This window comes from Podarcis cretensis (assembly GCF_951804945.1).
Source record: "Podarcis cretensis genome assembly, chromosome: 10".
In the NCBI taxonomy this organism is placed as follows: Eukaryota; Metazoa; Chordata; class Lepidosauria; order Squamata; family Lacertidae; genus Podarcis; species Podarcis cretensis.
The window spans coordinates 58,138,444-58,155,199 of NC_137179.1; the positions used below are offsets into that span (position 1 = coordinate 58,138,444).

A 16,756-nucleotide genomic window follows, 5' to 3' on the forward strand; every position below is an offset into this window, starting at 1 on the left:
AGTGGCCACTGCAGCCAGGAACCTCCACTCTAATGAGAGTTGCTACCATCTTGTCTTCTAAGAAATCACTGCAATTTGGGCATTTGAAAGGCAGCAGTGGCAGGACATTTTCTGGACCAGCGCTGGCTGCTGACGTGGGTCTTGCAGCATGGCCTTAAAAGATCTCAGCCAGTTTTCAACGCATTAATGCATCACTTATGTAGTTTAAAATTGGCTTTCTTGGTCCCCTTGATGTCCCCTAGACATCCGTACTCGGCAGCACATTCCATTGAGATCAATAGCACCTCCTCCCAAGTAAACGCGGTGCAGATCAAGGGATCAGCTATGACTGTCAGTAACTCCCATGCCAGTCTCAACCCTGCTAATGTCATATTCCCAGGGAATATTCAGGTCAAGTATACTTCTGTCAATATCCCCTGTATCAATAACAACTCTCTCACGGATACTGCTCACTGCCAGCCACTCTCTAGTCTAAAGCCACTCTAGGTGATGGATTCACTGAATAAGTGACCATGCTCTTGTCCCTTTACCAGGTATGCAGGAGAGGGGATTTCTACACTTGCTGAAATATGATTATGATTTACAAGTTGCCTTATACCCAAAGGTCTTAGGCACCTTACACGGTAAACAAATATTTCAAACATAAAACAGTGATAACTAAATAATCATACGAAACAACCCCCACAAAAACACATTCCTCCCTTCCTCCATAAAACTGGTACCCTCTCCTGTTATATATCAGACATCTATTATGTCTTCTGCATCTGCTGAAGACATTTATCCTTCAACAAGCCACCCAATTAGCTTGTTGACTCTGTATTGGCTATGAAATTGTTGTCATATATGAATTAGTACCTAAATACACAGTATATATGTGTGTGTTATGAAATAGCTTCGAGATATTTCATTTAATTCATGAATTGCTTCCTACGAAGTGATAATGAGGCCATCGCAAAGCAATCACCATAAAACAGCAAGCAGTTAAACGTTCACTGAACAAGAGAGAGACAGACAGACTGACAGACCATTCAAATGCTTAGGCGTATTAAAGAAGACTTAGCCTGGTGCAAATGCGATGCTAGACTTTGACACAACAATTAAAGGGGCGGGAACCTCCCTGCAATCCTTCCCTAACAAACAGGCAAGGATTGGATGTTCTCTGCAGGCATATGTGACAACTCCCAGTGAATATGGTGGGGCCAAAGCTGGAAGGCTGAGGTATTGAGGAGTGATGTTTTAAACCAAGCAGCTCTCACAACTCAGGGTGAAATGCTCAGCACACTTTTGTTGTTGTTGTTTAGTCGTTTAGTCGTGTCTGACTCTTCGTGACCCCATGGACCAGAGCACGCCAGGCACTCCTGTCTTCCACTGCCTCCCACAGTTTGGTCAAACTCATGCTGGTAGCTTTGAGAACACCATCTAACCATCTTGTCCTCTGTCGTCCCCTTCTCCTTGTGCCCTCCATCTTTCCCAACATCAGGGTCTTTTCCAGGGAGTCTTCTCTTCTCATGAGGTGGCCAAAGTATTGGAGCATCAGCTTCACAATCTGTCCTTCCAGTGAGCACTTAGGGCTGATTTCCTTCAGAATGGATAGGTTTGATCTTCTTGCAGTCCATGGGACTCTCAAGAGTCTCCTCCAGCACCATAATTCAAAAGCATCAATTCTTCGGTGATCAGCCTTCTTTATGGTCCAGCTCTCACTTCCATACATCACTATTGGGGAAACCATAGCTTTAGGTGGTAAAACCCTAATATAACTCAGTGGGGCTTGTTTCCAAACACAGGTTCTGGCTGATGGTCAGTCCTCCTTATCAGGCTTCTAGTTTCCTCTTCTTTTGCATCTAGACACCCCAGATGCAATCCTGGCTGCAATGTAACACTCCCTTGAATGGCCACACATCAGTGAATGGCAAATGCTGACTTGCAGGTGTTCCTCTCAACAACCCCGAGACACAGCTCTTCTGTGACGATACTAGAAAAGTGAATTTTTGACTAATGCAAACATGATGACTTCAATTCCAACCAAGCTTTCTCTCTCACGCACTCTTCTTGCTTTGCTTGATAAAGAGTTCTAGAAGACACAAAGGCTTGCTCTCTATCATAAGGCATTTTGGTTGGTCATAACAAAGGGTGTTGTTGTTTTCTAATCGTTCAAAAGAAAAGTGGCATTTTATTTTATTTAACAAAACTTACATTCTGCCTGAGTGTAAGAAAATATATAAGCGCTTTACAGAAAAGAGAGAAAAATCTCTAAGTGGTTTATTTTATAAAATATATTTTAAAAATTTAAAAATATAAAAACTTTAAAAATATTGAAAATATAAAAATTGTTGATAAAAATATATATGGAAAATATTCAAAAATGATTAAGATCAACATGAGCTAAAAAGAAATAAAAACACATGTAACTTCTACATGTCTGCATGTTTAAGCAGGCACCCAGAAGAGTAGAGACGGTACAGTGGTACCTCGGGTTAAGAACTTAATTCGTTCTGGAGGTCTGTTCTTAACCTGAAACTGTTCTTAACCTGAAGCACCACTTTAGCTAATGGGGCCTCCTGCTGCTGCTGCGCCACCAGAGCACGATTTCTGTTCTCACCCTGAAGCAAAGTTCTTAACCTGAGGTAGTATTTCTGGGTTAGCGGAGTCTGTAACCTGAAGTGTATGTAACCCGAGGTACCACTGTACTTCCCTCCCTGATGTCAATAGACAGGGAGTTCCAAAGTGTGGGTGCTGCAACACCAAAATATAAATTTATGACACATGTTAATCAAGTATTATGTGGCCCCTAGAACAGTGCCAGTTTGGCAGATTGTAGTGGTCAAGAGGGCATTTATACAGTACAGTGGTACCTCGGGTAAAGAATTTAATTCGTTCCAGAGGTCAGGTCTTAACCTGAAACTGTTCTTAACCTGAAGCACCACTTTAGCTAATGGGGCCTCCTGCTGCCGCCACGCCGCTGGAGCATGATTTCTGTTCTCATCCTGAAGCAAAGTTCTTAACCCGAGGTACTATTTCTGGGTTAGCAGAGTCTGTAACCTGAAGCATATGTGACCCAAGGTACCACTGTAAGTTGATCCTGCAACAAAACTGGTCCCAAGTCATTTAGGGCTTTATATACGATTAGTAAACCCTTGAACCTGGCCCAGTAGCAAATGGACAATCAGTGCACATCTCTGAGCAGCGGTGTTGCATGCTGGCAGAGTCTTACTGTGTCGCAAAACAATGCAAAGTGAATTACTATGTCGCCAAAGGATGCATGTACAAAAAGTGTGTCACCAACATGAACAGTTTGGAAAGCTTTAGGTCTAAACGACTGTGGACAAACTCTCTTGGTCAATGAATGGCTGTAGCTATTGCACCTCACACAGCTTGTAGCAGGTGCTTCTAACCACTGAAGCCACCTGGCCCATAGAAGCAAGTTGCACGGGGCGCCAGGATGCCAAGTTCTGGAGGGCACCAGGGAAGAGGCGGAGGCTGGATGCAGCGCCTCCCAGCATCAGCTTGCTGCCCTTGCCTGCCTCGCTGAAGCAGCGCTGTGCCCAGAGCCTTTCGCCTCTTCCCCGCCGGAGGAGCCGCCCTCCAGCCGCTGGCTACCTCCTCCAGCCCCACAAAACTGCCAGCAGCACCGTAAAAAGGTCAGCAACTCTGGGAAACTCCAGCGCCGGAGGGATCTTTGTACCACGGCGCCGTGGATATATTTAAGATGGCCCTGCTCCCTGGGATTCCAGTGACAGAGCTGGATCAGAGTTTAAACCCCAAGGCAAAACTAGTAACATCACCTGCCTCTTCATCTGTGTACCTCGTTTGATGGGTTTCGCTCTGAGCAAAGCTTATTTAGTTTGCATGCAGAGGATTGGCAAATGGCTTCATGACTTCATTGTCCCTGCTGCAAAATCAGAGGTTGCCCTTCCTTCCTCCTCCACTGGCACAGAAACCCTTGTATGGAATTATTACTACAGCAAGATGTCAAGAAGAGGTGGCATTAGCAGCTGAAGGGAAAATAATACGGCCTTAAGTCGCAGGGCCAGAAGACAGGAAATGGATCCTTCTGTCCTAGTGGCTCTCAGCATCTTTTTTTCTGGGCCACGCTTTCCGAAGAAACATTTGTTCGCACCACACTGATTTTTCACTTGACAAAAATGCATTGGAAAACAAAAAGAAGTGCTTGACTGGTCACACAGAACACAACTACTTTATAGTATGATCACTTGACTTCCAGAAAGTATCCAACAATGCAGCTTCCTGCCACACTTGCCAGCCTCTCCTGCCACACCAGTGTGGCACGCCAAACCCTTTGAGAGCCACTGTTCTATCCCATCATGCCACTGCCACACGGGATGCCCACAGCCCCATGGGATGTGAGACACAGAGCAGTCAAATACAACATTCCTAGAGGGGACATAAAAAGAGGGTGTCTGGACCAGCCAGTCGGAATTTCCTGTTTCCTCCTGGGCTGGGAGAGACTTCCTCTGCATGTGACCAGGGGTGGGCGAGGCCTCACCTGTGCAGGTAACAAAATACCTCAGGGGAGGCAGACATCTCTCTCTCTGACTCCATTCGTCAAAGAAGCAACATCTTCTTAGCCTAAGATGCTCCCTTGCCCCCTGCAAATATATGAGCCATTCCCCCTCCCCAGAGCACTTTCAGTAATTAAAGGCCATTTATCTTACTCCAATACCTTGGCCACCTCATGAGAAGAGAAGACTCCCTTGAAAAGACCCTTGTGTTGGGAAAGATGGAGGGCACAAGGGGAAGGGGATGACAGAGGACGAGATGGTTGGACAGTGTTCTCGAAGCTACCAGCATGAGTTTGACCAAACTGCGGGAGGCAGTGGAAGACAGGAGTGCCTGGCGTGCTCTGGTCCATGGGGTCATGAAAAGTCGGACACGACTAAACGACTAAACAACAACATCTTACTTGCATACAACTACTAATTATCAATAAAATACAAAGATAGCTAACTGATCAGGGCACCTCTCAGGCAGAAATTAAACAGGTTCACCAGCTCAATTCTGCATATCCATGCCTGGAAATGTTTCCTGTTGCTACTTTTCTGCCCTTTCACTCCAACGGTAAAGACAGAAGAGCTCAGAAAGGGAGGAAAAAAGACAGTCACTCTAGAACAGAAGCCTGTGAAAAGGGGCATAACGTTGAGGACAATGAAGTAAAGCCTTGAAACCTAAAGCACATTCATTCAGAAGCAGGTCTCTTTTTAGCGGAGCTTGCTTCTGAGTAAACATGCATATGAGCAACCATTTGAAAGCTGTGGTTCTTTGTAGACAGAGAAAATAAATCTTTGGTTTAATTGAGTCTTGGCTCCCCCAGGCCTCACACCTGTCTCTAAGAGTCAAGTCTTGGAACATGGGGCCATAATGAGAAAAAATAAGGCCTTTGGGCATTGCAGAATGCCTTCCTCTCATTGATGTGGTGTAGTCATTAAGAGTTTTGGTTAGACTAGGGCCTGGGAGACCAGGGTTCAAAACCCCTCTCAGCTATGCTGGGTGACTTTGGGTCAGTTGTTGTCTCTCGGCGTAACCTACTTCAGAAGGTTGTTGTGAAGATAAAATGGAAGTTGGGGTGGGGAAAACCATGCACACTTCCCAGAGAAAAGGTAGTAACACAGAAAGAAAATGATCAAAGCCAAGGGTGCCTTCTTGAATAAAATATTTGGAGCCCCAAGTAAGCCCTGCCCCGACAAAATCAACCACAAGATGTGGCACACCCCATTTCAGTGGCAATGCCCATCAACTTTGGGGCTCTCTCGAGTGGACTCCTGTGACTGAAGTATTTTAGCACCCCCCATCAAACAGGTATACACAGACATTTAGGATCAGGCAGCATAGTTTCTCACCAGGCTTGCCTGCTTTAACAAAAGTTCACTTGTTGGGGGGGGGGGCAACAGGTATATGTGAGGGTTGCAGATGTAGTATGGGGAAAGACGAAACCACAAAAGGGTGGGTGGGAAAGCACTGTGATGCTCAGAAATAAGGGGGTCGCCCTTTGGAACGCCCTCCCATCAGATGTCAAGGAAATAAACAACTACAGTATCTGACTTTTAAAGGTAAAGGGACCCCTGACAGTTTGGCCCAGTAGTGACCGACTCTGGGGTTGCGGCGCTCATCTCACTTTATTGGCCGAGGGAGCCGGAGCAGGGATGAGCAACAGGAGCTAACCCAGTCGCGGGGATTCGAACCGCTGACCGGCAAGTCCTAGGCTCTGTGGTTTAACCCCACAGTGCCACCCCTGTCCCTAAGACATCTGAAGGCAGCCCTGTTTAGGGAAGTTTGTAATGTTTGATTCTATTTTTAATATTTAATAATATTTAATAATCCTCAATGATCCTACCGGGCTCTGTTGGTTTCAGTGCTGTCCAAGAACGCGCAGGACTGCAGCCCCAACAACCTGCGAGGAAGTCAACTGCACAGTCCTTCTGTCTTTAGTCCTGAAAGAGGTTCCAGAAAGCGGGGAGAGGGTGCTGATAGAAAACCCGCTGGTCTCTGAAATCGCCCAGCAGAAAGTTTCTTTTAACGAGCTTCCCGCGGGACCTGCGCTTTGCGCCTTAGCGCGCAGAACGCGCCAGAGGAAGCCTCCATCCCGGGAAAGGATCCCCTGGGCTTTTCGCTCTTAAAACCAGGTGTGATCTTACAGGGAGTTGGCCTAGGTGGTCCTTCCGAATCCGAAATGCTCTGAATATCGAGGGAGAGAGCTTATTTCTAAGCGGCAGAGCTGGCGGTGATGATCCTGCCCGGACACTTGCGCCTGGGAAGCTCTTTTAGCCAACAAGCCTCAGGTGTGAAAAAAGCGCAATGGCTACGTGGCGGGCGTGGCTCGGCCTGTCGGCTTGGGAAGAGGCGCCGTTCAGGAGCGAATGGCGGTGTAAACGCTTGGCGTTCCCCAGGAGTCCTGGGGAAGGGCCCGCCTGCGCCCCACGGTTATGTGGGTCTCCTTCAGCGGGGAATCCGGGTAAGTATGAATGAAGCGCTTCGGGGCCCAGCGTGCCACCGCTGGGGCCCGAAGCGCCAAGAAGCGGAGCAGGAGTTTCCTTCCGAGCCGGTGCAGGGCGCCAAACCCGGCCTGGCGGCTCTCTTTTCGTCTGAGCCCCGGGCCCAAGGGCTCCGGCCTGGGAGCAGGTTGCCCGCCTTCGTGGCCGGGCGCGCGTTGGTTTCGAGGCAGCTATGGTTGATCCGCAGCGGGGCTGAGGACGGGTGGCCACCTGTCCTGTATGATACAAGATTGTCCCGTATTTCAATGTAAAATGCTGCATCCTGTATTGATACAGTTTTGTCCTGTGTTTCAGGTCTTCTCTATCTTTATCTCTCTGCCAAGTTAGGGATCCTCTCCAAATGCGTGTGTTGGAAAGGGTATGTGAAAGGTCATGTATTTAAGCTCTGGGTAGCCAAGTGCAGATAGATCTACAAATTCATGGGTATGTGTGCACAACGGAGCTTTTTTTAAGGGAACCACCGAAAAAAACGCCGGCTGCCCATCAAATGCACGCCATTTTAGGAAGACCCCAAAATTGTTGAGCTTTCCTTTTTAGGGAAACCCGAAAGTTGCTGAACTTTTTTTTAGACAACTCCCAAAGTTTTTCGGCTTTTTAAAAGGAAACCACCCCAAAAACACATTTTTTTGATTGACCAAGACAAAACACCGCCTTTTGGAAATTCTCCTCCGACGTCAGTTCTGCCCTTGAAATCCCGTCATTGTCTGGGAAAATCTGGACGTATGGCAGCCCTGCTATGGGTTGTTTTGAAGTCACTTCAGCACCATATGAAAAAAAATCACCGCAACCACCCGGTCCCATCCTGTGCAGAACAACCCTAGAGCCACGGGCGCTGCACCTGCCAACAGGTGTTTCTCTGCCAAGAAGCGACTAGTTGAGTCCCTCGCATCCCCTTCCAACCTCCCCTCATTTGCCTTGGGGAAGGTCCTGCTTGACCTCGGGTGCCCAGCTTCCGGGGCAACTTGGGAATCCATATTTCCCTCCCTGCCTGGTCTCGCTATGGCCGGAAGTGACAGACAGCTGGACAAGGGAGAAATCCAGGATTTTAGGGTAGCTGTGATAGGGCAACCACATGTAACCCCCCCCCCCACCCAAAGTAGGAGCAAAGGAAAGAGTTTGTGTATGCTTTTTCTAGTTCACATCTTATTTCATGAGGATTTATTATTATTATTATTAAATAGTTTTGGGGGTTTTTTTTACATTAAAAGGGGAAGTGCCCCTCCCTGCAAGTTAGTGAATCAAGAGTTGTTGAACAGTGGCATAGATTGCCTTGGGAAGCAGCAGGCACTCCTTTGCTGGGGATATGTAAGGAGAAACTGGCCCGTCACGAAGGCTGTAGTTCAGGCTTCTCCAACCAGGTGCCCTCTAGGGATACTGGATTTCAGCTCCCATCAGCCCTGACCATTGGCTCTGCCAACTGGGGCTGATGAGCTTTGCAGGCCTGTTGGATCCTGTCTTGAGTAGCGGGTTGGACTAGATCACCCTATCTGAACCTTGGGTCTCCAGATGTTACTGGACATCATAATTCACAATTATGATGACAATTCCCATCATCCATCATTGGGCCATGCTGGCTGGGGCTGATAGGAATTGTAGTCCAGTGACACCTGGGGGGCCCAAAGTTGGGAAAGGCTGCGTTATGACATCCAAGGTCCCATCCAACTCCTACGGTTTGAAACCACTGAGTGTTGAGTTTGCTCCTGCAAGCCATTGAAAGCTGCTGCAAACCATTGAGTGTTGAGTCTGACCTAGGAGGGGTCAGAGCCTCAGAGGAGGCAATTTAAATGGTCTGATCTTTGGTGCAAGCAGAGGGGTGTTTTGAGTTGTGGTTTTGGGGCTGGACTAATCCAGGCTTAGACCTATCTGCAAGATTAACAGTGGGCTGCATTGGAAGCCTAAGCTTTCACTCAGCTACAGCTTGTCTCCTGGTGGGGATAATGGACAATTTGGATTGGCAAGGTAATTGAAAAAATGCTTTGATATCACATTTCCCCACATGATCAGGGCAAGAGTTAGGAAGGGCACGGGCTCCTGTCTTTGCTGCTAACTTTTGTTTGGAGGGGGGTATTATTATTATTTATTATTTACATTTCTAGCTCTCCTTTCCTCCAAAGAGCTCAAACTGGCACACATGGTTTTTCTCTCCCTTTTTAAAGCCCCACAAAAAAGGAAGAGACCCGAGTCTCTTCTGACTCAGGCTGGGATGGAGAAGACAAAAGCATCAAAAGGAACGGGATAGCTCAGTTGGTTAGAGAATGGTGCTGATAATGCTAAGGTTGAAGGTTCAGTCCCTGTATGGGACAGTATGGGACAGCTGCATATTCCTGCATTCCAGTGTTAGAAACTTGGATATATAAGCTAGGCGCCAAAGGACTTCTTAAACCAGGGTTGCAGTTGCCAAATGTCTAGTTGCCATTTTGGGGCCAGACAGCTTGAAAGTCGTATTTTCCAATACAACTTTTTTGGTTCCTGAAGTTTGTTCAGATAAAATATCATGGATAGAATTCCACAGGATGTGTTGCTGGTGTGTGAAAACAATCAAGATCCAAGGATTCCCCCGGCATGCACCTCCAGATGGTGTAGATGTCAGGTGCCATCCTGACGCTCGGGCATCTTCACTTGGTTGCAAGTGGCCGATAGCCAGGTGCAAAATGCTCCTGGCAAATTTTCAATGCTGCCTGCATTGCAGGAGTTTGGACTAGAATAGATGATCCTCTGAGTCCCTTCCAACTGTATGGTTCCATTTTTAAACAACTACGTTGCAGCTCTAGCTATTTCCTATTGCTTTGTTTATTGACTCAATGGCATGCAGAAATTCAACTAATAGGTTCTACTGAAAAGTAGCATTGGACAAAGCTGCCTCCTTTGCCACGCCTTTGCTTGTTACATAACCCATGATAGTAGCTGGAAGGCAGCATTCTGGCATGAAAGGGATTAGGAGAAAGATTTTAAAATATCATTCTGTGCAAAGGATGAGGCTCATGCTTTAACTAGTCCCAACGAACCACTTGAGGCCCTGCTGCAATTTAATAGAAAGTTAGGGGGAATTATCTCTAGAACTAATAAGGGGACATTGACTTTTGAGGGCACTTGGGTAAGATATCTGGGGCTAAGGATTACTGCACAATTAGGGGACTCCTTAAGGTTAATTGTCTCCCTTTGTTAAGAGGAACTGAAAAAGGAAATGGAAAGATGGAGTCAGAGGAATGGCTCCTGCACTGGTAAGAAAGAAATATGGAATCTGATGCTGAGATTATGGATCCCTTTTCAGAATCCCATCAGTGCAAATTCCAGTAGGAAGGGGGAATCTAAAGCCCCACTTGTAAGTTTTGTGCATGTATTGGCTATGTAACCTGCCCTCAGATTTTTAGGGAGAAGGGATGTTAAAATGATGATGATTCTCATGGGCTGGAGGTTCTCTGGCCGCTGCTTAAAGGGGTGAGTAGAATTACGAACAGGGATAATAATAATAATAATTTATTATTTATACCCTGCCCATCTGGCTGAGTTTCCCCAGCCACTCAATCAAGTGTTTAAAACAGTACAGCAACAGAACAGTTTAAAACAGAACAGGGCTGCCTTCAGATGTCCTTTAAAGATAGGATAGCTGCTTATTTCCTTGACATCTGAAGGGAGGGTGTTCCACAGGGTGGGCACCACTACCAAGAAGGCCCTCTGTCTGGTTCCCTGTAATTATTTAGTATAATTTGGTCTTTAACATCCCTTGAAGGACAGCCAAATTTAAATAACAATCTGACACACAGCTGTGAGGCATTTGCGAGCTTTTTTGCGGAGAAGGTCCTGTTACTCCGCCATGACCTCCCTGCCAATTTGGATACAATAAAGGAACTGGAGGCCCCTCGACTGTCCTCGGGTCCAGTATTGGACCACTTTGACCAGATATCTCCAGCCGATGTGGACAGACTCCTCCGAGCTGGAAAGCCCACCACCTGTCCTCTTGACCCGTGCCCGTCCTGGCTGATTAGAGCGTGTCCAGACGAGGTGCGGGCCCCCCTGGGGGATATCATCAATTTGTCCCTTGGCACCGGGATATTCCCAGGGGAACTGAAGGAGGCAGTGGTGCGTCCGCTCTTAAAGAAAACATCATTAGATCCCTTAGATCTATCCAATTACCACCCAGTCTCGAATCTTCCATTCCTGGGTAAGGTGATTGAGAGAGCGGTTGCTGAACAGCTTGGTAGGTTTCTGGATGAAACATCTGCTCTGGATCCATTCCAGTCCGGCTTCCGCGCTGGTCATGGGACCTAGACGGCTCTGGTCGCCCTAACAGATGATCTCCGCAGGCAGCTGGATCGAGGCGGGTCGGGGCTGCTGATTCTTCTAGATCTGTCAGCAGCCTTTGACATGGTCGATCACGAACTCCTGGACCACCGCCTTGCCGACGTGGGGTTCCAGGGAACAGTCCTTCAATGGCTGCGCTCGTTTCTCTCTGGTCGGGGACAGAGGGTGGCGCTTGGGGGGGAATTGTCATTGCGCCACTCCTTGGTGTGTGGAGTGCCTCAGGGTGTGATTCTCTCCCCGATGCTTTTTAACATCTTTATGCACCCCCTCGCCCAGCTTGTCCGGAGTTTTGGGCTGGGTTGCCATCAGTATGCTGATGACACCCAACTCTATCTGTTGATGGATGGCCATCCTGACTTGGCCCCAGACACACTGGCGAGATGTCTGGAAGCTGTGGCTGGATGGTTACGTGGGAGCCGGTTGAAGTTAAATCCTTCGAAGACAGAGGTCCTCTGGCTGGGGCGGGACGATATGGGACTGAGGGGGCAACTCCCATCTCTTGCGGGGGTGCAATTAGTGCCAGCACCGTCCGTTAAGAGTTTGGGTGTAATCTTCGATACCTCCCTCTCTATGGAGGCGCAGATTACAGCTATAACAAAGGCGGCATTTTTTCATCTCTGCCAAGCTAAGCAGTTGGCCCCTTATCTCTCTCGCCCTGACCTAGCCACTATGATCCATGCGACAGTCACCTCCAGACTGGATTATTGTAACTCACTCTACGTGGGGCTGCCCTTGAGACTGACCCAGAAACTCCAGCGGGTGCAGAATGCTGCGGCGAGACTCCTTATGGGGTCTTCGCTGCGAGATCACATTCATCCGGTACTATACCAGCTGCACTGGCTCCCGGTGGAGTACAGGATCAGGTTTAAGGTGCTGGTTTTAACCTTTAAAGCCCTATACGGCCTAGGAACCTCGTACCTACGGGACAGCCTCTCCTGGTATGCCCCACAGAGAAACCTACGGTCTGCAAAGAATAACATCCTCAAGGTCCCAGGCCTCAGAGGTTAGGCTGGCCTCAGCTAGAGCCAGGGCCTTCTCGGCTGCGGCTCCAATCTGGTGGAACGCTCTGTCACAAGAGACTAGGGCCCTGCGGGACCTGACATCTTTCCGCAGGGCCTGCAAGACAGAGTTGTTCCACCAGGCCTTTGGTCAGGGCGCAGCCTGACTCCCTCCTCTGGCAACCTGCACAGAATTTTGCTTAATCGGTTGCCATTAATTTGATTTTAATTAATTTTTATAATGAAATATTTTTAGAATGTGTGTTTATTTGATTGTTTGATTATTTGATTATTGTTAGCCGCCCTGAGCCCGGCTTCGGCTGGGGAGGGCGGGATATAAATAAAATTTATTATTATTATTATTATTATTATTATTATTAACCACTTCTCACAATGAGGGAACCGCCAGAAGGCCCTCGGCGCTGGATCTCAGTGTCCGGGCTGAACGATGGGGGTGGAGACGCTCCTTCAGGTATACAGGACGGAGGCCGTTTAGGGCTTTAAAGGTCAGCACCAACACTTTGAATTGTGCTCGGAAACGTACTGGAAGCCAATGCAGATCTCTCAGGACCGGTGTTATGTGGTCCCGGCAGCCAGTCCCAGTCACCAGTCTAGCTGCCGCATTCTGGATTAATTGCAGTTTCTGGATCACCTTCAAAGGTAGCCCCACGTAGAGCGCATTGCAGTAGTCCAAGCGGGAGATAACTAGAGCATGCACCACTCTGGAGAGACAGTCCGCGGGCAGGTAGGGTCTTAGCCTGCGTACCAGATGGAGCTGGTAAACAGCTGCCCTGGACACAGAATTGACCTGTGCCTCCATGGACAGCTGTGAGTCTAAAATGACTCCCAGGCTGCACACCTGGTCCTTCAGGGTCACAGTTACCCCTTTCAGGACCAGGGAATCCCCCACACCTGCCCGCCCCCTGTCCCCCAAAACAGTACTTTTGTCTTGTCAGGATTCAACCTCAATCTGTTAGCCGCCATCCATCCTCCAACCGCCTCCAGGCACTCACATAGGACCTTCACCGCCTTCACTGGTTCTGATTTAAAGGAGAGGTAGAGCTGGGTGGTGCCATACAGTGTATGGTGTAAGTTCTGGGAGAGGGGCATTGGGAAAGACGTACCATCTTGTGTTTTTTGTTACAGCCATCGAGAAGGGAAGAGAATCTTGAGGCTAGGTTGGTGCTCCTCCTTTCTCCTGTGATGCTTATTCACTTAAAGAGGACTGTGTACAGGCAATGATAACAAGGAGCAGTAGCAGTAAGGCTGGGAGTGGGGAACCCAGGTATTGATGGGCCCTTGACTTGAGTCTGGTCCTTGATAGTTGGCCAGTGATGCTAATACCTGGGAATATACACGGATGAGCAATGTTCAATTAAATTAAAAGGATCTGGGATTCTGTTGGGTTTCTGTGGAGAGAGCCGGAACCATTTGTGCTCTTATAGGTGCTGCCTTTTGCGTAACACTTACACAAGGAAGGGTTCTGGAGAATTTGAAGGTCACAAATGCAGGAAATGCTAATGTGCTTTAATGGCCATGGGCGGCACACACCTTGCACCGGGACCAAACTAATTTAAGGACCGGTTTAAGCAGCTTGCACTTTTATAGCTTTAAAAGTGGCTGAATTGTAGGAATGGGAAGCAGGTTATTCAGTTAGCTTCCTCCTGGAGGTTTTGCTTTTTCTTTACCACATACAATACCTGCAGGCAACAGCTAAACTCCCAGCAAAGCTTTGGGCAAGGTGTATCTTTAACCTGCATCTCTGTCCCATCACCAGTGAATACCCACAGACTGGTATTGGGATGGCGCATAGTCTACTGGTAAAACTTCATATGCAGAAGGTCAGTCCCCAGCATCTCTGGGTAAGACTGGAAGAAAACCCAGTCTGAAGTCCCAAAGAGGCACTGCCTTTCAATGTAAGACTGTACTGAGCTAGACAGGCCAAATTGTCTGACTCTGTAGCTTCCTTTGTGTATGTTTTTTAAAAACATGTTAGTGCCTGGAGGCGGTTGGAGGATGGATGGCGGCTAACAGATTGAGGTTGAATCCTGACAAGACAGAAGTACTGTTTTGGGGGGACAGGGGGCGGGCGGGTGTGGGGGATTCCCTGGTCCTGAATGGAGAAACTGTGCCCCTGAAGGACCAGGTGCGCAGCCTGGGAGTCATTTTAGACTCACAGCTGTCCATGGAGGTGCAGGTTACCGTATTTCTGTGTCCAGAGCGGCTGTCTACCAGCTCCACCTGGTACGCAGGCTAAGACCCTACCTGCCCACGGACTGTCTCTCCAGAGTGGTGCATGCTCTAGTTATCTCTCACTTGGACTACTGCCATGCTCTCTACGTGGGGCTACCTTTGAAGGTGACCTGGAAACTGCAATTAATCCAGAATGCGGCAGCTAGACTGGTGACTGGGAGTGGCCGCCGGGACCACATAACACCAGTCCTGAGAGATCTGCATTGGCTCCCAGTACGTTTCCGAGCACAATTCAAAGTGTTGGTGCTGACCTTTAAAGCCCTAAATGGCCTCCGTCCTGTATACCTGAAGGAGCATCTCCACCCCCATTGTTCAGCCCGGACAGTGAGATCCAGCACCGAGGGCCTTCTGGCGGTTCCCTCATTGCGAGAAGTGAGGTTACAGGGAACCAGACAGAGGGCCTTCTTGGTAGTGGTGCCCACCCTGTGGAACACCCTCCCTTCAGATGTGAAGGAAATAAACAGCTATCCTATCTTCAAAAGACATCTGAAGGCAGCCCTGTTCAGGGAAGTTTTTAATATTTAATGCTGTATTGTTTTTAACACTTGATTGGGAGCCACCCAGAGTGGCTGGGGAAACTTAGCCAGATGGGTGGGGTATAAATAATAAATTATTATTATTATTATTATTATTAATTAAAAAGTTTTTTGTTTCTCCTTCTTTTAAAATTGCTTTTATTACATGATTTTCTTGGGTTACATCATCTCTGTTTTCAGATCGTAAAGTCTTTTCTACAGATCAATTATATCCGGTTTGAGACATTAATGTTGTAGTCGGTATAAGGTTGGGGGGAGAAGAGAGGGGTGGTAAAATGTCAGGGCTGAGGGTGTCCTCTCTTCACAACAATCACCATGACTTTTTAAATAGTCTTTATTTACAGTATTTACAACGGGTCACTAACACATCTTATCATCCATCAGAGTCACTCAGTTCAGATCTCTGCTGAGGCCTGCAGTTGCCCCTCCAGCAACCCATGCCTTACACCCTCCTCTTCTCCCATGTCTCAAGAGAGCTGATTCTGAGCTTGAGCTTAACCCTTGCTGCTCCTGTGAACTTCCTGGCTCTCTAGCCCTTCCTGCCTCTTCCTCTCCCACAGCTCTCTCCTCATTATCTCCCTCCCTGTCGGGCACCTCACCCTCTTCTTCCACTCCCAGGTTCCCCCCTCCCTCTGGGGAACTTGAAACCACTGGCTCGTCCCTGACATAAACTTTCATTCTTTTACATAGTGTTACGTGCAAGGTTTTTGTCTCGGCGTCACATTCTCTTTCTATTCATTTATTAGTTTCTCTTGGTGGTGAGAGAGGTTGGGGGACCCAAGGCATACTTGGTTGACTTCAGCTGGCTGCAGTGAGTACCCCACTGGTTCTCCATATTAATCTTTTCCCTAGTTATTGCTCCTGTAGGGAATAACCACAGTGGTGTCTTTCTTTCCAGTAAGTTTTTGTGTTTTCCCCAGACTCTAATCAAGTTCTTTCTGATCACATGGTTGGAGAAACTCTTGTAAATTTTGGCTCTGCCATCCATATTTACCATCATGCCCTACCAGATCTAGCAGTAGCGTGTTCTTCAGTAATCCAGCACAAACACAATGCCTCAAAGTATAATTGTAGATCTGGTAGTTCTGGGGAGGCTTCTAATCCCTGTTTTGTTATTTTGCATATTTCTTGTAGGTCTGATGTCCAGAAGGGTTGGATTCTGGAGCAGTCCTACCACATGTGGGGGTATGTACCTGTAGAGCTGCAACTTCTCCAGCATTTTGGTGAGGTTCCTGGGTGTATCAGCTGCAACTTCCATGGTGTTAGGTACCATCTATAGGTAAGTTTCAAGGTGTGTTCCTTTCTGTTGTGTGAGATGGATTTGAAGGAAGGTTTATACCGCAGTTTAGTCCATTGGATGGGGTGTATTTGGTTACCTATGTCATACTCCCGTTGCTTTTTGATTGAGATTTCTGTGTTGAGCCCCCAAACATTGCCGGAAGGAGTAATGATCATCACTCACTCTATCCAAAAAATCTTTGGCATCATTTGGGAAAGTTATTTCCTGAAGGGAGACTAAAGAGAATGCTAGACCCCAGACATATTGTCCTCGCCATTCTGTTTGTGAGGACAGTGCAAGAGCACAGAATATTTTATTTGCCCTTTCTCCCACTAAATAGCTCTATTTCAAGTTCTCGAGAGTTCTTGGAGAACGAGGAGT

At 47.7% G+C, this 16,756-nt stretch overlaps 1 protein-coding gene across 2 annotated transcripts in view; it reads left to right on the forward strand.

The window, feature by feature from the left end:
• Positions 1 to 16,756, forward strand: part of LOC307225975 (uncharacterized protein) — a 217,368-nt gene that overhangs the window by 8,163 nt on the left and 192,449 nt on the right. The window contains exons 1-2 of one of the 2 annotated variants that reach the window (XR_013843195.1): positions 8,646 to 8,966; positions 16,231 to 16,375. Coding sequence is in view for 1 of the 2 variants with exons in the window: in XM_079994450.1 (XP_079850576.1) it covers positions 16,231 to 16,236 (6 nt within the window). In the remaining variant the exon portion in view is untranslated. Of the gene's footprint in view, positions 1 to 8,645; positions 8,967 to 16,230; positions 16,376 to 16,756 lie in introns of those variants that run through there. The other variant, XM_079994450.1, reaches the window with a different exon arrangement.